This window comes from Heloderma suspectum, chromosome W, assembly GCF_057233095.1.
Source record: "Heloderma suspectum isolate Gila_16-S chromosome W, 16-S_ref, whole genome shotgun sequence".
Classification (NCBI taxonomy): Eukaryota; Metazoa; Chordata; class Lepidosauria; order Squamata; family Helodermatidae; genus Heloderma; species Heloderma suspectum.
In genome coordinates this window covers 58,923,076-58,945,601 of record NC_139475.1, presented here as the reverse complement: position 1 = coordinate 58,945,601, position 22,526 = coordinate 58,923,076, and the positions used below count along the sequence as shown (strand labels likewise).

Below are 22,526 nucleotides of genomic sequence, written 5' to 3'. Positions count from 1 at the left end.
ATTAAGTCCAGGGTCACCTCCCCTCTGGTTGGTTCCACAGCCGACTGTTCTAGGGCACAGTCATTTAGGAAACTGGGAAATTTTACCTCTTTATCATGACCAGAGCATGCATTTCAATGACCAGTCTATGCAAAGTCACCCATTACTACAACATGTCCTGGTTCGCAGGCCTCCCTGATTTCATTCTCCATCTCAAGATCACCCTGAGCATTTTGGTCAGGGGTACAAGTAGGGATGTCAGAGAAATCCATTTTGGGGGTGGAGTTCAACAGGTTTTCCTAACCTTGGTCCCCCGGCCTTTGTTTTGGTTCCCGCTGCGGTATCCGGCTTGACCTGTAGAGAGGCAGGCCAGTTTGTGGATTTTCCAGGAATTTTGCAGGGTTTTTTTTTTTTTTTAAGCTCTGCAGTTCGTGCAAATTTCTGAGCAATTTGGGCAAGTCATGTCCAAATTTGCACAAATTATGCAAATTACATCTGAATTTGCATGATTTGCGCAAATTGGATGTGATTTGCGTAATTTGGGCTTGATTTGCACAAGTTGCAAAGCGAGTCATACACCCTACAGAACTCCACTGAACCAAACAAGAACCGGATTTCCCAGTGACAAACATCCCTAGGTATGAGAGCGTGTCCCTAGGGCTAAATTAATTTTGGGGCCTGGTATTGTTACCCACAGCAATTTTGCAGAGGAATCTGCTCCTTTTGAGGTTTCCAGCTTGTTTGACACTATGCCCTCTTTGATGTACAGAGTGACACCACCTCCAGTACGACTTTTCCTGCCCTTCCTATAGAGTTTGTATCCAGAGATGACTGTACCCCACTGGTTCTCTCCATTCCACCAGGTTCCTGAAATGCCCACTGTATCTAAGTTCTCATTTAAAACCAGGCACTCCCGCTCTCCCACCTTGCCTCATAGGTTCCTAGCATTAGCATAGAAACGCCTATACATGGGGTCCCTCTCCAAATATCTCTGGTGTGTGCATCTTCTTCTATGACACTTAGGCCTCTTTGACTGGCTATTATGTTTCACCATATGCTCATGGCCCATTCCCTCCCTATCCTCATTTGGTCAATCGGAAACATTTTCAACTTCACCCTTTAGGGATGATTCAACTTGAGATGGCTTTCCCCCAGGGGTTCAGTTTAAAAGCTGCTCTGCTACCTTTTTTATGTTAAGTGTCAGTGGTCTGGCTCCATTCTGGTTCAAGTTGGGCCTGTCCCTCTTGTACTGGCTCTGCTTCTCCCAAAATGTTCCCCAGTGTCTAACAAATCTAAGCCCCTCCTCCCTACACCACCATCTTATCCATGCATTGAGACTCCTCAGTTTGTCCTGTCTAGCTGGCCCTGCGCGTGGAACAGGTAGCGTTTCAGAGAAAGCCACCTAGGAGGTTGAAAGCCGAGACCTCCAATCTAGCAACCTAAATTTGGCCTCCAGAGCCTCACAGCTCTATTCCCCTATGTCAGTCTTCCCCCAACCTGGCACCCTTCAGAGGTGCTGGACTACAAATGCCATCATCCACAGCCATCAGATGGGACTTGTAGTCCAACACGTCTGGGGGGGTAACTCAGTGCGTAACTCAGATATGTGAGCCCAGCTGTAGGACAATTGGAGAAAGAACTCCATGGCAAAAGACTCTGACCCCATGCAAAGCATGTTGTTCGAGGAAGTGAGCCAAGCCACATGCTTCAGATCACGTGAACCCATGGCAGAAAATTCAAATACAATGCAAAGCAGGCAATGCAAGCCAGTGCTCCACATCTCTCATACATGAATGAACATATACAACTCTTTCTTGTGCAAACCTCAAGCAGCTGACTGAACAAAGACACAAACTCATACACAACCCAGCAGCTGGGTAACATACACATCTCAGTCATTCTACCTTCCACCCAAAATGGAGATGTTGGACATTGAATCAGATCTCCTGATGTATTTTTTTTACAGTAAAAGCAGCCTGGGAGCAGGTTACAGGGGCACTGTGAACAGTTGCAATGCTGATGTTTGGTTTATTTTTCTTCCACATCTATAGCACTCCTTCTAATAGCAAACTTGGGTGGTGAGTGCCAACAGGACTGGAGCCATAATGGGGCCACTGAGAAGCAAGAAGGAGATATCAACATGCTTGGGGGAATTATGACATTGGCAGAAATGCAAAAACTAAAATAAAAAATCCTTCTCCTCCCAGGATGTTTACCAAATCTAAATACCCCCCAACTGTTCCCCACTGGGGAAAACAGGGCATATAGCTTTGTCGGGGAGAATTTAAATCAAGGGAACAGTGGGGGTATGTGTTAAAACACTCTAGCACTCTTGCCTCGACCCCATCCCCCTGCCCACATCCACTTTTAACTTTAAAAAAATCTGATCATAAATATATCCCGCATTTCTGTTGTTTTGGGTCTCAAAAAGGGGTGCCCATCTTTGTAACCAGCTGCCTTTGTGAATCCTCCCTGTCTGTGCTTAGCTGTGCTGGCTAGGACCGTTTCACTGACGCCACATTCAGAGAATCCGCAGCAATGAACACAAATCCCATGCAGAGCGTGTCACTCGAGGAAGTGAGCCAAGCTATGTGCTTCAAATCATCAGCTGCCTGGGAGTGGGGTTTTAAGTGGCTCAGCTCAGCCCATGGGCCAGGCCATTGCTGGGATGTGCCACCACCCCCCAGACTCAGCCCTACATGTTGCTTGGTGCAAGCCAACCATGTAAAAATCTCTCCCCGCCTCCCCCTGCATGCAAGTAGATGGCCATGCTGCCTTGGGGATTATGGGAGTCCAACACAACTGGAAGCACCAGGTTGGAGAAAGTGTCCCTATTCTATATTGATTGCAGGTTTCTGAGGCTCTTCCCACTCTTTTCTCCCATCCACCCTCAAGTTCCACACAGAGAATACAGAATAATAATAAAAAATGTCACCAGTGCAACCGGCGCTGTTATTCGTGCAACTTAATTGCTCCAAAAGCACCAGCCATGGCTACTCAACCACTCTGCAGGAAAAGGGTAGGGAGGAGGTTGGGCCTTTTGACATATTATTGACAGGCTCTTGATAGTTTCCTTTGTTGAAGAGCAATTTTATCCTTCAGTCTACAATTTTCTACTTTTTTCTCCTCCTCCTCCTCCTCCTTTTACTACTATATGTATATAAAAAGATAGACCTTTGAGGGAGAAAAAAAGAAAGAAAAAGAGTCATTTTAAAATAAAGAGCCGGTCTGGGAATGAACAATTGCTGGGCATTTGTCTGAAAAAGTGATAACCGTTTAGCGTGGTGGCTGAATAGTGTTCCAGAGCCAGCTCTGAGAGTTTGACCAGGGTGCGGTGGAAGCAGTCAGTCAAAGCCTCTTCCAGGACTGCAGTGCAGTCCTATGCATGTCTACTCAGAAGTAAGTCCCATTGAGTTGAATGGGGTTTACTCTTAGGAAAGCATGTCCAGAATTGCAGCTTCCACCAGCAAGAGTTGGGAGCTGCAGACTAAGGGTAACATCCAACATTAAAATAAATGGGACTTAAGTTAGCCATGACTACCTAAATCCCACTCATTTTAATGGGTCTACTCTAAGTAGGACTTGTGTTGGATTTTGCCCTAAGCATTCATCTTTGCTTCCTCCAGCTTTCCTTGGAGCCCCTGTTCCAGCACAGGACCTTTTTCGGCCTGATCCAGCCCCGGGAAACACCCAGGCATGGCCCGAATGGAACCAGGCGTTTATTGTTCTGTCATGTTGGGATTCCACTGGGAAAAACCTTTGGATACATTAAGGCAATCCATGATGACAGCCTCATTGTATACTGATCATCGCCATATCACTTAGCCTGGCCTGAAAAGCAGTAGCAACTCCAGGAGCATCTTGTCAGTGGGCCCCTGCTGGGGGTTGGGCCCTCAACAGGTGCCCAATCATGCCTACTCTTGAATCCAGAACGTGATGATTTTAAAAAAAAATCTCTCGCAAGCCACTCTGTGCAGTAGAAGCACTGGGCATACATTATTTTAATACATAAATATTGCAGTCACCTAAATTGATGGTCTGTTATCCTTTTCATATAGGGAGCTGCCCCATACTGAATCAGACCATTGGTCCATCTAGCTCTGTATTCATTTATTTGATTGATTGATTGATTAATTACATTTATATCCCGCCTTTTTTCCTCCTTAAGGAACCCAATGCGGCGTACATGATCCTCCTCCTCCATTTTATCCTGACAACCACCCTGTGAGGTGGGTTGGGCTGAGAGTCAGTGACTGGCCCAAAGTCACCCAGGGAGCTTCCGTGGCTGAGTGGGGACTAGGGCCCGGATCTCCCAACTCCTGGTCCAACCCTCTTGCTGCTACACCACACTGGCTCTCTTGTCTCTGCAATGACCAGGAACCGATCTCCAGGGTCTCAGACAGGGATCTTTGCCCCAGTCCTGTCTGGAGAGGCTGAGTATTGAACCCAGGACCTCTTGTACTCAAAGCAAGACCTTTGCTACTGACTAATCTCCCTTCCCCTAAAAATCAGGCAAGATTCCAGTCTTCACGGTTCTGAATAAAGGGCTGATTTAAATAGGAACTTAAGAAACTGCCTTACACTGAGTCAAATCATCACTCTCTCCAGGGTTTCAAACAGACGGGGTCTTTCCCAGTCCGATTTGGAGATGCTGGGAATTAAACTGGGACCTTCTGCATGCAAAGCAAGGACTTTACCACAGAGCCATAGCCCTTCCTGGATCATCTCAACCTACAACATGGAACTTTTTTTTCTTTTCACAATTTTACACAACAAACTTTTGCTGTTGATTTTACATCCTCTCTCTATGCACTGTGACCACCCCTTCTGGTGCCGCCACTGGTTGGACTGGGAAAACACTGCTGTATGAATCCATAAGATAAGATATAATATAGGCTATTTGGCACCCCAGCAAGCAAACAGAGATACAATCAGCAGAGGCAACACTTAGAGGATGGCTACTGATGTTGTAGCAGTTTGATTTCCTTGGCGGGGGTGGTGGTGGACTAGAAGACCTTTGAGGTCCTTTCCAGCTCTATAGGTAGTAGAGCAGGGCTGTTACTATTTCATAATTGAAAGGCTCCTTCCTTCCTTCCTTCCTTCCTTCCTAAATGAGGCTGCTCTAATTCAGAAAGCTGAGAGAAAACAATAAGAGCGATAAGATCATGTTGGGTACCGAATTCCTGCACTTGGCACATGCTCAGAGGCATCTCCTTCATTCAAAGTGTTTGTCTCTGCCCCTAAAATAGGGGTGTCAAACTTCTCTCAGCCCAAGGGCCAAATACCATGTTGGAGAAGACCTCAGGGGGCTGCATTCCAGTCCTTAGAGTAGACCCATTGAAACAAGTGGGACTTAAGTTAGTTGTGTTAGTCCCATTTATTTCGACAGCTCTCCTCTACGTAGGACTAACATTGCATTCGAACCTGCAATCAAAGGGGTACAAACTTATACTTATTTCCCCCACCGCCCCCAAACAAGCACAAATTCTCTCCATGGGGTGTTTGGGCCTCCCAAATCTTTTGCCCAAGTCGCTTCACGTACAGCAGCCTAAATCAAGCCATCTCCTCCTCCTGCTTCTGACCCCAGTGAGGGACTGCATTTAATTCCCCTCAGAAATATTGTGTTTTCGCCGTTTAATGACCCCTGGCTGGAACTGCTGGGCCTCACAGATGGTGGAGGGCATTTTAAACAAGTTTTCCTCCTCTCCTGGCGGATGGACGCTCACCTCGCCAGTCCCAGCATAATGGGAGCTGGTGTGGCATCATAACTCTCAAATTAAGATGCTGTCACTAGGAGTCCAACAGACATCCACCAAGACACTTGGGAAGTAATCAGAGGCTATCTTAAGGAATCTCTTCCTTGGCTCAGCTCTGGAAAAGCAAAAGAGTTGAGAACCTAAGACACCAAAAGAGCTGGCTAGCTCCTGGCTACAACAACTGAAATTTAAGCGTTTGGAGGTTTCATTTTGTTCACCAGGGTCTGCACCAAGGGTAGGCATAGTGGGGCACCTGCTGAGGGCCAACACCCCAGCAGAGGCCCACTTATAAGACCCTGTCGAAGTTGCTCCTCCTCTTCCCCACAAAAACCTGAGGCCAGCCCTGAATTTCACCATGGGTTGGGATTGGATACAGAAATTAGAAATTCTTAGAATCTCAGTTACTTTCTGAAAAGAAAATTTATGTTTCCAGTGTTTTGTGGATAGGTTTCTAGCCCCCATGGAGGATGATGCTAACAATGGCTACTGGGTGAGGGCAGATGCAAAAGGGGGCAGGGCTTTTGCACCTGAAGGGAGCAATCCTTCCGGGATAGGTGGCCGCCTATCCAATGCAGGGCAGGAGAAGCACAGAGGGGATTTCGGCTGTCCAGCCATGGGAAGGTGGAGCAGGGGCGGCAGCGGCCGGACGACACATAGGATGTGTCATACCAGCATTTCCACCCTCCCCGCCCTGGCACGCCCCCAGAAATGCCCCATTTTTGCTGCTCCGCCCTCCTCTTCCGAGCGCAGAGCACAAGGCCATTCCGTGCTGCCTGCAAGGCAGCGCAGAAAGGCGAAAAGATCGGTTCTCTGGGAACTGTCCTCAGAGCACAGACTCCAAGGTCGGTTACTGGAAACCGACATATCCTATGGCCATCTAGCCGCTGACTAGTGGCCATAGGATTGCTCCCTTAATAGTTGTGTAGAAAAGAGAATATTCCTATTTCCATGCCATGAGTGATAACTGGAGATCAAGTCCTATGATGAAAGATTGAAAGAGCTGGGTATGTTTAGTCCGGAGAAGAGGCAATATAATAGCCATCTTCAAATATTTGAAAGGCTGTCACACAGAGATACACAATGGAGCAAGTGTGTTTTCTGTTTCTCCAGAGGGGAGGACCCAAGCCAACAGGTTCAAATTAGAAGAAAGGGGATTTGGACTAAACATCTGGAAGACGATACGAGCTCTTTTGACAGTAGAACAGGGTCCCTCAGAAGGTGGTAGACTCTCTGTTGGAGGCTTTTAAGCAGGTGCTGGATGGCCACCTATCAGGGATGCTGTGACAGTGGATTTTCTCCATTGCAGGTGGTTGGACTAGATGACCTTTTAGATACCCTCCCAACTCTACGATTCAAATGCTATTGTTTCAATCTGCCCGAAGTGTTGTGCCAAGGCTGCTGCTGTGTTTAAGTTTTGTCATTGAAGTATTTCATTTGCATTTTAAAAAATATTGTTTTCTGTCATTTTGGTTATGCTGCCTTCAGTGGGCCTGCAAATAAATCTTCTAGAAATGTCGGGGTTTTTTCCATTTAAGCAAATTCCCGTAGACAGTTATTCTTCAGCTGATGGGATGCGGTCTACTCTCGGGTTGCAACCACACCTAGGGTGGCTCACAACGGCAGCACTGCCAACATACAAATATACAGTTGTGCAACTAGATAATTTTGGACTTATTGGTGACCCCCTTTAGATGACCATATGTATTAGTTGGGGAGCACACAATTCACATTTATTTATTTACACTGTTTTACGCTGCTCTTCACCCCCCAAAACCTCTGACAGCGGCTTACAAAGATTAAAAATGAGACAGTCCCTGCCTTCAGGCTTACAATCTTATAGACATGACACAAAAGGAAAAAGGACTGGGAAGGGAGAAGGAAAAAAAGGGGAGAAAACTGTTCTCTCCTCCTCCCACAACACCTTTCTATGTTTTAACACTCCTCCTATGCTCCTGATAAGTTAGATTAGAACAAAACTGTTTGCCAACACTGATGATGATGATGATAATAATAATAATCTGAGCATATGGACTTTTGCATTTTAAGTTCACTTGAATCTTAGCACCATCATGACTACAGGAATAAAACGGAGCTTGCTTCTGCTGCCCTGTATGTTCTAATGTCACAGGCGGCCTGAAAATAATTTTAAATAAATAAATTATCGATTGATTAAAAAATAACGAAATCACCTGCTGTTCTCTGGGTGGTCATATGATGGTCCCCTGGGCTCTGAGGCCCTGAATCCAGGTCCCAAAGCCCAGGGCTAGCTGTGCAACTATGTCTTCTTTTGTCCTCTTCTTGGGGGATGAATTTCCTCTTTTCCAGACATGCTGTGCCACACTGGGGTAGAGACGTTGTGGGGGAAAGAGACAGAAAAGAATGGGTGAGTGGGATAGTATGCTGGGGTGGGAGGGGAAATGTATTGTGGATTATGGCATTTATTCACCAGCTAAAATATTGTCCCCAGGCCTCTGGTAAGAATGAATTTTTACATCTCTATTCTTTTTGGGGAATTAACACCAAAGTCAGAAAGTTTGCATTGGCAGCACCTAACAGGGGCTGATCTCCCACTAAGTAGTTTTGCTTTACTAATGCTCTAATCCTAAATAGGCTTACTTTAGATTAAGGTTGGGTTGCGTTGGCTTAATCATAAGAAGGTGCGTGCCCAGGGGGGTCACGACCTGACAGCGCAAAACTCTGTGAACAACAGACAAGCGAATTGGCATTTCAGGTTTGCGCTGGGGATGAAATGAAAATGTGCAATGAAAATGTGCAGAAGTGCAGCATTTGGTGAACCTTTTGGAATTCAAATCTGAATTTTTGGGGGAGGAGGTATATAATCAGTCCTTCGAACAGCAAACTCTGGTGGTGAGTGCCGACAGAAATGGAGCCAAATTGGGCCTGCAGTGAGAAACAAAAGGAAAACATCAGTATGCTTGGATGTTGCTGATGAAACTCAAAATTTTGCAGATGTATAAAAAATGTTTAAAATAAACTATTTACCCACTCTTCTTCTCTTCTCCAGGCTAAATAAACTATGGGGTCATTGTGATTATGGCAGTGGTGGGCAACTTGTGGCCCTCCCAATGTTCTGGCCTTCAGCTCCCATCAACCTTCACCATTGGCTATGCTGGCTAGAGCTGATGGGAATTGTAGGTCAAAACATCTGGAGGGCTACAAGTTGCCCAAGCCTGAATTATGGGATGCTAGTTCAGTAGTAGAGCACCTACCTTATGTGTAGAAGTCCCATGCTCAATTTCGGGTGTCTTCAGTTAAAAGGATTGGGAAGTAGTTGTTGGGAAAACCCTTCTCTTCTGGAGACCCTGAAAAGTGGCTGCTTGTCTGTAGGCAATGCTAGCTTGGATAGACAAATCGTCTGATGGCAGCTTCCTATGCCTATATCGTGATGGGGATTTTGCTTGTAACCAAGAGATACACCTCTCCTGGGAATGCTGTCATTCCTTGTCATCTGTGCGGGATTTCAGCAGGTAGGTTGGATGGTGATTCAGTGCTAATGCCTGATCGCCTCAAATCTGATTTTAAATGGATATTTGTATCTTTTTTTAATTTATCAGCATCCACACCATGCCTTTGGCAATGGACTCAGCTAGGAACAGAAAGCAGGGCCTGTGTCAAGGGTCAGCATGGCAGGGCACCTTCCAAGGGCCTGCACTTCAGCAGGGGCCCACTGACAAGAGCCCCCTGGAGTTGCTCCTCCTCTTCCCCGTTGCAGCCGGCTTGTTCCCCTGCCTCTCGCTCTGGCCCAGGCAACGGAGGTGGTGGGAAGGAGGAGCAGCAGGAGATGCCGCGGCCTGCTTGCTCCTGGGCTCTCCGCCTGCCACGCAAGCCAGCGGAATCCAGGAGGAGGAGGAGGAGGAGCAATTGCAGCTGTTGACAATGGCGGTGAGAAGGGAGACTCGCTGAGGGAGGGGGCCCACAGAGGGGGTCTTGCCCAAGGGCCCTCCAAAACCCAGAGCCGGCACTGACAGGGAGGAAGGGAGGAGGGGAAGAAGGAAGGGAGGAAGAAAAGGGAGGATGGTAAGGAGGGAGAATGGAGGAAGGAAGAAAGGAAGGATTTAAAATGGAACTAGAGCTGACCATCAACATAGCCATTGAACACTGAACAATTTTAAGCCACCTTGGGGGCCCATTTGAGCTGAAAGGCAGGACAACAAGATTAAGAACATGTAAACATTCCTTGCTTTCATAACTGAATCATTTATACCAGCCTTGTATTTAACCACTTGCTCTGTTGCTATAGGTGATAAAAGAATTATATGCAGGCTAGTGGGGTGCTGAGCTCCCTCCCGTTGACAGCTCTCAGGGTTCTATGTTGGGCATGCAGGACGAGAAGCTCCCATCCTCTGCATCCAACTGATAAACCAAGCCTAGCATTTTGTTTTTTGGCGAGATGGCATTTTTACTCATAAAAAGAGTCTCTCCCCTGCCAGCCATTCTTATGAATAAAAAACTGACTAGCCATTATTATTATTATTATTATTATTATTATTAATAATAATAATATTTTGCAGGCTAGCAACATTTGTGGGCTTCTTGAGAAGGCAGAGTTTATACCTTGCTTTTCTACATACAATAGACACACAAGGCCGCTTAGGATTAAACCCCACCGCAGCAAAAACACAATTTAAAACCCATGCAAAATACGTAGTTGGCATTACTGTTGTTGTTGTTGTTGTTATTGTTATTAAAGTAGAACACCAGCAAAAATGAAACATGGAATAGCCCTCCTCAGCAAAAGACACAATAACACTGACCAAAAACAAATTCCCTTCTCAAACACTCGGAGCCATAATAGCTGCGTAATAACCTCTGGCCACAGCGCAACAGAGAGTTAAGCATGGTCAAAGCTGCCATCCTATGTGCACTTACCTGAGAGTAAGAACTACTGAATACAGTGGGAGTTACTTCCAAGTAAACATGCATTGGAGGGCATGGTAAGCTCAGTTCTTCATGTCCTACCATATTCGTGTGTGTCATCAAGAAGGATTCCAGGTGAGAATATGCAGATGAGGAGGTGGAGCTAAGCAGATGAAGAGGAGGGGCTGTACTTTTGCATCTGTCCATCCTAAACTCAATGGATGGGGTTACTGGTGTTAGCTGTAGTTGTGTCCCCACCCTCTTTCTTTTCTGTAGTAGGTAGACTGATAGACAGAAAGGTGGGAACTGCTACAAAATGTTGTGGTTCAGGGTTCCAGCCAGTCAGCCGTGTCCTCCTCCATAATACTCCATTTCATACCCCCTCCCCACTCCATTTTTTCTATTTTTTTCATTTTTACCCCAAAAGTCAGTTCCATGGCCAATGGGCATATTCAGCCTTCAGTGGGCAGGTGGGGGAGGGGGGTTGGTTGGGGGTGTCGTGCCCTTATGGGTTTTTCCCCTACAGACTTTTTGTACTTCTGCAAATCTTGGGGCTCTCCTGAGCTCACTGATCCGTCCCTCTTGTGCATGTGTGGTGCTGTTTTGCCTACATAAGTATTGGCACGCCTAGCCTGAACATCAGAAATAGAAGGAAAGATACACATACATTTCCCAGGGTTCAGTCATGTTCTGGCATAACAATCGTTACATCAGAACAATTGTTACACCAAGAGACAGAGCCCAGAAAAGTGTCCCCTGCATGTAAACAGTTTGAAAACTTGATTTAGATTGTAAGGAGAAAATATAAAGGAACAAACACCCCTCCCCCCCCCCCCATCCCCACAAACATGCTGGGCCGCACCAATGCTGAGTTGGCTCTCTGCAACATCCTTAGTTCTTCTTTAAAAAAATATATATATATATATATAGTCTGGGGTGGCCAGCTGGGCATGTACACGGTTGCAGGTGCTCATTTTATTATTTGGACTTGAAAAATATATTCTTTTTCTACAACAAAAGGGTGCTTATTCTTGTATAGATGTGTTTAGCATCAGGTCAGCAAAACCAAACTCCATTTTATTCCAGTAGCAACAATTTAAGCGAGTTTAAAATGCAAAACTGGACATGCTCAGTCTTTCTTTTCTTTTTTAAATCAGGGCCATCACACTACTTGTTTGGTTTGCTCTAACATATTAGGAACATAGATGCAGTTGTAAAACATGGAATGGCCGTTAGGAGGGAGTAGAGAGATGTTAGTTTGTGCGCATCACATTCACAACAACTGAAGTAATACACACGGGTGTTTAAAGACCATCCCTTCATAAGACCTCTAAGCCCAAATTACTTTGCCACACCACTGATGGCACTCACAGTTCACAGATTTGAGTTTCTCATGGAGCTCTTTTGCCAAAACGGAATGGATCTGTAAGTTTGGCACTTTCAGATTGACTGAGGTTTGGCATGGAGGGTGCAGAGAATGGGGCCTTTTCAGTCATGGCACCAATGCTCCAGAATACCCTCCTGAGAGCAGGCCTTACAGCCCTGTCGCTTTAGGACTTCCGGTGCCTAAAGAGACTGGAATACAGCAATTGAAGGATATAACTTGTACAAAAAGAACAGAAGGAACAGAAAGGGAGGTGGGGTTGCACTGTATGTGAAAAATACATATCTCTGCACAGAAATACAGGAGGAGGAGCTTGGTAGCCCCATCGAGAGCACCTGGATCAAAATAAATGGAGCAAAGAATAGAAGGAACCTGGTGGTCGGAGTCTACTACCGGCCACCCAGTCAAGGAGAAGACTAGGATGAAACTTTTGAAAAGCAAATAGCCAATGTTTCAAGGAAGCATGATGTAGTAGTAATGGGGGACTCCAATTTCCCCGATATTTGCTGGGAGACATATTCTGCAAAACGTGGCCTCTCTGAGAAATTCCCAACTGGTGCTGCTGATCACTTCCTCCTACAGAAAGTAGAGGAAGGAACTAGAGGATCGGCTATCCTTGACTTGATCCCAAACAACAGAGATGACTTAGTGAATAAAGTAGCAGTTACAGGAACTCTGGGGGAAAGCGACCATGTTATACTTGAGTTCATGGTTCTAAAGGAAGCAAAAGCCAAGTGTAGCCAAACGTGTACCCTGGATGTTAGGAAAGCTGATTTTAATAAACTCAGAACAATGATCAGGAAGGTCCCATGGCAAGCGACACTAACGAGAGAAGGAGTCCAAGATGGGCGGGAGCTTTTAAAAAAGGAATTTCTCAAGGCACAATTACAAACAATTCCAACAAGAAAAAAAGGTGGAAGACGACAGAAGAAGCCCATGTGGCTTCACAAAAAGCTTAGAGATGACCTGAAAACAAAAAAGGACACATATAGGAAGTGGAAGGAAGGCCAAGCAACAAAGGAAGAGCACAGGCAGGTAGCACAGAATTGCAGGGATGGCGTCAGGAAGGCTAAAGCTGAGAACGAGCTGAGCAAGGGATGCTAAAAGCAACAAAAAGGCGTTCTTCAGATACGTGCATAGTAAAAGGCAGAGGAAAGAAATGGTGGTTCAGCTATTAAATAAGGATGGCAAAACGATAACAGAGGACAAAGAAAAGGCAGAGGTGCTCAATTCCTACTTTAGCTCAGTCTTCTCCCAAAGAAGGGTCTATGACCCCCCTGGCAAAGACGAAGTACAGGCTGAAGGGAGCTGGATTGCAGCTTGAGATCGACAGGTATATGGTCAAGGAACACCTAATTACTTTGAATGAGTTCAAATCTCCAGGGCCAGATGAACTGCACCCTAGAGTAAGAAAGGGACTGGCAGAAGAACTCTCAGAACCGCTGTCTATTCTCTTTGAGCAATCATGGAGGACGGGGGAAGTGCCAGATGACTGGAGGAGGGCTAATGTTGTCCCCATCTTCAAAAAGGGCAAAAAGGAGGAACCTGGGAACTACAAACCAGTCAGTCTGACATCAATCCCTGGGGAAATTCTGGAGCAGATGATAAAGCAATCCATCTGGAAGCACCTTGACAACAATGCCGTGATTACTCGAAGCCAACAGGGATTTGTCAAGAGCAAGTCCTGCCAGACAAATCTGATCTCATTTTTTGATCAGGTCACCTCCCTTGTGGACCGTGGGAATACTGGGGACATCATATACCTCGACTTCAGCAAAGCTTTCGACAAAGTGCCCCATGATATCCTGATGAGCAAACTAGCTCAAAGTGGGCTAGATGAAACAGCGATCCGGTGGATCCACAGTTGGCTACAGAATCGGACTCAAAGAGTGCTTATCAATGGGATCTTCTCCAACTGGAGAGAGGTCACGAGCGGGGTACCGCAGGGCTCAGTCCTGGGCCCAGTGCTCTTCCACATTTTTATTAATGACTTGGAGGAGGAGGTGCAAGGAATGCTGATCAAATTTGCAGATGACACAACATTGGGCGGGACAGCTAACACTTCGGAAGACAGAAACAAAATTCAAAGTGATCTTGACAGACTGGAGCTCTGGGCAGAAAATAACAGAATGAAATTTAATAGGAATAAATACTAAGTTCTGCACCTAGGAAAAAGAAACCAAATGCACAGTTACAAGATGGGGGATATGTGGCCCGGGAAGTACTAGTTCCCCTCTACTCAGCACTGGTTAGGCCTCATCTGGAGTACTGTGTCCAGTTCTGGGCACCACACTTTAAGAAGGATGCAGACAAGCTGGAGAGGGTTCAGAGGAGGGCAACAAAGATGATCAAGGGAATTGGAAACAAAGCCCTATGAGGAGAGACTGAAAGAACTGGGCATGTTTAGCCTTGAGAAGAGAAGACTGAGGGGAGATATGACAGTGCTCTTCAAGGGCTTGAAAGGTTGTCCCAGAGAGGAAGGCCAGGATCTCTTCTCGATCATCCCAGAGTGCAGGACACAGAATACTGGGCTCAAGTTATAGGAAGCCAGATTCCGGCTGAACATCAGGAAAAACTTCCTGACTGTCAGAGCAATATGACAATGGAACCAATTCACTAGGGAGGTGGTGGGCTTTACCACACTGGAGGCATTCAAGATGAGGCTGGACAGCCATCTGTTGGAGATGTTTTAACTTGGTTTCCTTCATTGAGCAGGGGGTTGGACTTGATGGTCTTGTAGGCCCCTTCCAACCCTACTATTCTATGATTCTATGATTCTAATATCTTCTAACTGCTGGTTTTATTATTGTAGCATTTTATGATGCTGGTTTTGAAAGCATCTCAATTTATTTCCTAGTTCTACGCTATTAGCTGTGTTGCGTTCCCCTAGTGCAGCCTTCCTGACCTGGTGCCCTCTAGATGTTTTAGATTTTAACTCCCACCTGCCCTAACATGGTCAATGGCCAGGGTTGATGGGTGGTGAGGTCCCAGATGGAGGGGGGCAGGTTGGAGAAAGCTGCACTAGTGAAATAAAAGTGGGATGGATTTAAAATAAAATAAAATATTTGCCTGTTTCCTCATATGCCAAAGTGACTCATCTACCTACTAAGAGAAGTGGCTACTAATTGTAGGACACAGGCAGAAGTTTGTTCCAGAGCACCAGATTTCCATGCAGAAAATCCCAGGTTCGCTCCCCAACATTTTCAGTTAAAAGGATCAGGTAACAGAGGGTGGAGAAAGTCCCTTCTCAGCCTCTCTGGAGTGTCGTTGCCTATCAAAGAAGATAATACTGGGCAGGATTAACCAAGAGTTGGAGCTAGTTTAAGGCAGCTGTGTTCTTATTTAAATAAACGCTCTATTCAGAACCCTGAGGACTGGAAACTTACTTTATTTTTAAATGAAGGACCATCGCTCAGCAGTTGAGCCCCTGCTTTGCATGAAAAAAGTCCCAAATTCAATCACCAGCATCTCCAGTTAAAACGATCTGGTAGGCACGTGAGGGAGAAAGACACAGGAAGCTGCTTTACACAGATTCATACCATCAGTCCATCTAGTCCAGTATTGTCAACACTGACTGGCAGCAATGGCTCTCCGGGGTTTCAAGCAGGAATATTTCCAGCCTTACCTGGAGATGCCCAGAATCGAACTTGGGACCTTCTGTGTGCAAACACACACATGCACATACTCTCTACATACAGAATTTGACTGGAATTGCAGTTGAATCAACATTGGTCCCCCACTATACTTGAGAGTAGCAGGGTAGTTTAGGGGGCATAGAGCAGCCTAGCGGAGGGAATTCAGGGAGAATGGGGGCTGCTGCCACCCCCCAGCATCTGCTGCCCGAGGAAGCCATCTCACTCTGCTTAATGGTAGGGCTGGCCCTGTTAACATGGGCATATCCATGATAGCAAATTTGAGCCAAGTTTCTAAGGAATATACATACTCACAGATATATATTTCGAGGTGGTATGTATTAATCCTGCTGGCATTACTTCAACCAAACCATCACCTTTGCTTTGGTTTTGCTTCTGTAAAAAAAGAGGAGTGGCTGGATCAAGGCCTTTCTCTGTCTAAGATTTCTGGCCTCCTTACCCATTTTCATAGACCCTGGTGCCTTCATTTAGTGGTCTCCCTTTTGGGTCTCTGGTTTTTGGTGGGGTTGGGGGTTGCCTCTTTGGGTCAAAGCTGTTTTAGGTCCCAGAAAGAAAGAGAGACAAAGAAAAGTTGGGCTGTAATTTTGTTTTGGAGCACCTCTTGTTAGGGTGACAGTGGCTTTCAGGCTGCCACAGAACCCTTTGCCAGGCTTGCTGGCTGATGAGGAAGAGCTGTGTGGGGTTTATAAAGCAGGGGTGCCAAACCTCAGGACTGGAGGCTGAATCTGGCCCTCTTGGGGTCCCAATCCCCTGGCCCTCTGGGGTTCCCCAGAGGGGCACCTCCTTTCCCCCCAATGACTGATTGTGTGGTCATTTCCCAACTTTTGTATAGTTCCTCCCCCCCCCCCCATTCTAATATGTTGAAATGCCTCTCTGAAGGCTCAGTTATTGGCAGTAAGAGCTTTAAGCTAAAATATGCTGGAATTTTGGGCCCCGTCACTTTTGCATTTATCTGCACCCACCAGTAGAAAGTGGCCTCTAAGAGCTTCTCTGAAAGGGCATTTGGCTCAACCCCCCTGTTATAAATATTCCTACTGCTAATATGGTGTAATGGTTAGAGTGTTGGACTGGCACTCGGGAGATCCGGGTTCTAGTCCCCACTCAGCCATGAATCTCACTGGGTGACTTTGGGCCAGACACTGACTTTCAGCCCAACTCACCTCACAGGGCTGTCATGAGGATAAAATGGAGAGAAGGAGGACCACGTAAGTTGCCTTGGGCTCCTTGGAAGAAAGGTAGGATATTAATATAACAAACAAATAAATAAATAAATAAACCTGAGCGTCTTAAATAGGTTTCTATGCTGCATCACAGGGATCTACTTTTTTTTTTTTTACTAGAACCCTGAGATCCACCAACAGGATCCAGGTGCAAAATAGAGGCTTGGATGGGCCAACATACACTAAGAATGAAGGAACAGGGTGCCATTGAGCAGCCTGGGAATTTGAACAGGACCAGAACCAAGCTCACACTTTGTTCCATGTAAAAATCCACTCCTCAATGTCTCCCCCGCAAAAAACCCAATTTGGGGGGGAGGGCAGAGAAAACTTTTTAATTGTTGCTACTGTTAGATAACCGGGAGACAGAAACCCTTGTCTTTTATTTATTTATTATTTTAAAAATTATAATAATTCATTTTCATTATTTTAATTCTTTATTTAACTTATTATATGCCTCCTAAAACAAATTTCCCTAGGCATTTGACAATTTAAAATATCATCACAATAATACCAATAAAATCTCAATAAAAACAAGCAACGTACAACTAATAAACATGCCAACTCATCACAAAATACAGAATTAGTGAGAAGAAGTAAAACCACATGGCTGGGACTAAAACAATAAAACACTGAACTATTGAAATATTTGGCAGAACAGGAAAGTCTTAGTCTGGTGCTGAAAGGAAAGCAGTGTGGGTGCCCAGCATGCTTCCCTTGGGAGAGCATTCCAGAGCTGGGAGCCACCACCAAAATAGCCCTCTCAGTGTCACCCTCCAAGCCTCAGGAGCAGGAGGCACTTGAGAAAGGGCTTCTGTGGATAATCTTAAGACAGGGGTAGGCTGAAGACTTGCAAGGTAGACTCCAGCAATTCATGGAACGAGAATTGCCAGATGTACAAGCTGGGTTTAGAAAAGGCAGAGGAACTAGAGACCAAATTGCCAATATCCGCTGGATTATGAAGAAAGCCAGGGAGTTTCAGAAAAACATCTATTTCTGTTTTATTGACTATTCTAAAGCCTTCGACTGTGTGGATCATCACAAATTGTGGCAAGTTCTTGGTGGTATGGGGATACCAAGTCATCTTGTCTGCCTCCGGAGGAATCTGTAGAACGACCAAGTAGCAACAGTAAGAACAGACCACGGAACAACAGACTGGTTTAAGATTGGGAAAGGAGTACGGCAGGGTTGTATACTCTCACCCTACCTATTCAACCTGTACGCAGAACACATCATGAGACGTGCTGGGCTTGATGAAGCCAAGGCTGGAGTTAAAATCGCTGGAAGAAACATTAACAACCTCAGATATGCAGATGATACCACTTTGATGGCTGAAAGCGAGGAGGGGCTGAGGAACCTCATGACGAAGGTGAAAGAAGAAAGTGCAAAAGCTGGGTTGCAGTTAAACCTCAAAAAACCAAGATTATGGCAACCAGCTTGATTGATAACTGGCAAATAGAGGGAGAAAACATGGAGGCAGTGACAGACTTTGTCTTTCTAGGTGCAAAGATTACTGCAGACGCTGACTGCAGCCAGGAAATCAGAAGACGTTTACTTCTTGGGAGGACAGCAATGGCAAATCTTGATAAAATAGTTAAGAGCAGAGACATCACACTGACAACAAAGGTCTGCATAAGTAAAGCAATGGTATTCCCCGTAGTAACCTATGGCTGCGAGAGCTGGACCATAAGGAAGGCTGAGCGAAGGAAGATAGATGCTTTTGAACTGTGGTGCTGGAGGAAAATTCTGAGAGTGCCTTGGACTGCAAGAAGGTCAAACCAGTCCATACTCCAGGAAATAAAGCCAGACTGCTCACTGGAGGGAAGGATATTAAAGGCAAAACTGAACTACTTTGGCCACATAATGAGAAGACAGGACACCCTGGAGAAGGTGCTGATGCTAGGGACAGTGGAAGGCAAAAGGAAGAGGGGCTGACCACGGGCAAGGTGGATGGATGATATTCTGGAGGTGACGGACTCGACCTTGGGGGAGCTGGGGGTGGCGACGGCCGATGGGAAGCTCTGGCGTGGAGTTGGAAGCGACTGACTGAATAAACAACAAGGCTGAAGACAGATCTCCAGATGTTTTAGATTCAACTCCCAAAAGCTTCTACCAGCATGGCCAATGGTCCGGAATGCTGGGAGTTGAAGTCCAAAACATCTGGAGATCTACCTTCTGCCCATCCCTAGTCAATATCATCTTCCCCCAACCTGGCGCCCCCAGATGTGCTGGACTACAACTCCTATCATGCTGGTTGGGGATGATGGGAGTTGTAGCCCAACATAACTGGAGACCACCGCTCGTGCTCTCTCTCCCCCATTCACGCATGCGCGCACGCGCGCACACAGCTGTCCAGGGTGCTGAAAAGAACAGTGTGATATCTGGAAGCCTTTTCACTCCTTCTGCCCAGAGCGTTGACCTAAGATTTGTTGCCCCAAAGGTGGAACCTCTTGGCCAAGAGTGGGTTAGTAAGGGTGCTACCATTTGAACACTTACCTGAAGAATAAGCTGGATTTACTTCTGAGTAAACATATTACAACTATGAGCTATTCTGAGTTCTTTTGAAAGAGAGATGTACTGCTAATACTACTGCTAATAACTGTTAATCTATATAGTCCCACCAATATACAATATATAATAAGCATCCATGGACAAGATGCTGGTGTGAATAGTTTTATTCACTGCCCTGGAATCCTTTTGATGAAGGGTGGCTAAGAAACATTTTAAATAACGCAAAATCTATCATAATCAATCTCACTAGATTCGATGGAGTGGACTCTACTGAAAAAAAGCTTCTGCCATAATTAATCTGCTCGTCCTTTTGGTGCCACAGGACTCTTTCTTCTGGGGGATGGTTCTTGTTTTTGTTTGCTGCTACAGACTAACACAGTTGCTCCTCAGAAATTGGGTTCGAAAGACAGATCCTGTCATGTTCCCCAGCCATGACCTCTGGCTTCGAAGAGGACTCTGAGGCAGAGGAGACTCCCTCCATTAATCCGGTCCCTGCTAGGCCAGGGTCTCCCAGACCAGAGGATGTGCCTCTACCTGACTCCTCAGGTGCAGAGGACACTCCCCCATTACAGCCTTCACCACCCCACCCCCACCCCATAGGAGCCAGCGGCTACAAATCAGGCAGTAGCCCTTTAAGGCACAAACTACTTCTCTGAGGGGGTGGAGCTAACTTCAGGTCTTGAGCTGCTGGCCTTTATCAGGCTTCAGAAAGCCTTTGACTGTGGCTGAGCCAATAGCTCTCATTGCTCCAATCTCAGCTAACTGGGAGCTAGCCAAAGTCCTGGAACACCCTGCCTGGTCTAAGGTGCCTGGCTATTCAGCACCCTTAGACCTGACCTGACAGGTCCTTGCCTGTACGTACCTTGCTGGTTTTAGTCCCTCTGGGTGCCTTGAACCAAGCTGGACAGGGCAGATCCCTGCCCTGAGGTACATACAATCTAAAATGTCCCCAAGCTGGTGCCCTCAAGGTGTTTTGGACTACAACTCCACAGTATACCTGACTATCAGCCATGTTGGCTGGGGCTGATGGGCATTAAAGTCCTTAACACCTGGATGGCACCAGGTTTGGGAAAGATGTTGTAGTGGGAGGGGAGGAATGTGGAAGGGCAGGTAAATGTGGAGAGAACAGGTGTTTCATCCAGTCACATGTTCTTAGATTTTGTTGCAGCAGAAGAACCTCCTCCCAAACTCGTGCCCTCCAAATGTCTTAGACCACAGGTGGGCAGAAAGTAGATCTCCAGATGTTTTGGACTTCCTGACTCATGCTGTGGTCAGGATGGCAGTGTCTCCTATGATTTCACTGGTGGTCAGACAGTAGATCTTCAGGGGGTTGTACTAGATGATCTCAGAGATCACCTCCAACTCTATTATTCTAGCTTAGGACTGTCTACACCAGTTTTCCCAACCTGGTGCCCTCCAGATGTTTTGGACTTCAACTCCCAGAAGCTACTGCAGGTGTGGCCAATGGTCAGGAATACTGGGAGTTGAAGTCCACAACATCTGGAGAGTGACTTTCTAGCCACCCCTGCTGTAAACCTCCTGTTGTTCCACCGGCCATACTTTCTGGGGTGTCCAGAACATGAAAGCCTGCAGTCAAAGATGGGACTGAACACCTGATTTTATGAAGCTGTTTTAAAAATAATCGCAATAATGGGGCAGCTCTTGAGCTCCCAGGAAAGCAAGCAGAGATGAAGCAGAACTCTCCAATCCCTTCTCACACAGATTTCTCTTTAAAATAATAACAGAAATAAAAATACAGACAGACGAACACAACTCCAGGAGGAGTCACTAGCAGGGGTTGTGCACCAAGCAATCTAAGCCCAGAATCAAGGCACTGACCCTGCTTGCCCAGAGGAGGGCTTGCAGCTGAAGTTAGACGGACAAGACAAAGGGAGAGAGACAGAGAGAGACCAGGAAGGAAAGAGGGAGAGTTATGGGTCAGGAGATGATTGGGGCTCTTGCAAAGAGGGCAGTCTCAAGAGCAGAGGTGCAGTCGGGGCGGAGGTGGGGAGAAGGTAGATTGGACTCTACTGAGAGATTTCTGGAAGATCTCTCTGCAGCAGATGGGGCACGGGATGGGACTCCCCAATGGTTCAGCAGAAGCAGCCACAAAATTATTTCCTCCCCACCCTGCCCCATCCCCTCCAGCCTTCCACAACCTGGTGCCCTCCAGATGTGTTGGACTACAACTCCCAGAATTGTAGGGGCTTGTTGGGGGATTCTGGGAGTTGTAGTTCAGTACATCTGGACCACACCAGGTTGGGGGAGCCTGCCCCAAACGCTTGGATCCTCAGCGGATCCCCCCTTTTTGCACCTCTGGTTGGTGGATCTTCAGGCTCTAGAAACAAAAGAGGAAAAATGCAAGATTCCGCAAACGTGAAGTCTGCCCACCCCCAGCAGCCCTGCCTGAGAGGAGCACAATTTCCACTGGTTGCCTTAGAGAAGAGGAATCCGCCAGGTAGATGGACCCCCCTTTCCCTCCCCCACCTTCCTCCCGCCCCCCCGCACCCTGTGTGGGGAAAGAGAAAGGAAAGCAATGCGGCCCTCACCTGTCTCTCAAAAGTCAGGGCTGGGGTTTTTTTGGCCATCCGGATCTCCAGAAAGTTGCCCGGTCTCCGGGACTCCCTTTTTATAGACTACTAGCGGGGGGAGGCGGCCTCCCCCCTCCCCCCTTTTTAATGCAACCAATAAGTTTCTTGTCGTCGTCCCCCCGCTCGTATTATGGCAAAGGCACCAATTACATCATAGATAGTAGCCTAGGTTTCAGAATAAGAGTCTCCTCCCATCCTGGGAGGAAGGAGGAAAGGCAGCTAGCAAGAGAGCGCAGGACAGGAAGGCCTGGCGTGCTACGGTCCGTGGGGTCACGAAGAGGCGGACACGACTGAACGACTGAGCAACAACAGGTCGGGAGGGGAGCAGAGAAGAAAAATCGCCGGAGGCTGCCCCCCCCCCGTGACGAATTTCTCCCCCTGCCCCCACCTGTGCCGCCACCGCTTATCTATTGCATATTTTTCTCTATGTATGTGTCCATCTATCTCTTGCAAGAGTCTCTCTCCCCTGTCTATCTATATTTTGCATGTTTCTTACTCTGTTTATTTATATATGGCATGTTTTCCTCTCTCTGTCTATCCATCTATCTATTGCATGT

At 46.6% G+C, this 22,526-nt stretch overlaps 1 protein-coding gene across 9 annotated transcripts in view; it reads right to left on the bottom strand.

Annotated features, from left to right (window-relative positions):
* The window catches only part of LOC146334060 (uncharacterized), a 39,075-nt gene extending 16,968 nt beyond the window's left edge, over positions 1-22,107 (bottom strand). For 3 of the 9 annotated variants that reach the window (XR_014786451.1, XR_014786447.1, XR_014786449.1), the window contains exons 1-2: positions 21,928-22,107; positions 7,925-8,636 (exon numbers count right to left, since the gene is read on the bottom strand). Coding sequence is in view for 4 of the 9 variants with exons in the window: in XM_084825376.1 (XP_084681502.1) it covers positions 2,008-2,093; positions 7,925-8,075; positions 8,532-8,636; positions 10,626-10,820 (537 nt within the window). In the remaining 5 variants the exon portion in view is untranslated. Of the gene's footprint in view, positions 1-895; positions 2,094-7,924; positions 8,637-10,625; positions 11,341-15,944; positions 16,026-16,810; positions 16,874-21,927 lie in introns of those variants that run through there. The other 6 variants (XM_084825378.1, XR_014786448.1, XM_084825379.1 and 3 more) reach the window with 6 other exon arrangements.
* Between the last annotated feature and the right edge of the window lie 419 nt (positions 22,108-22,526).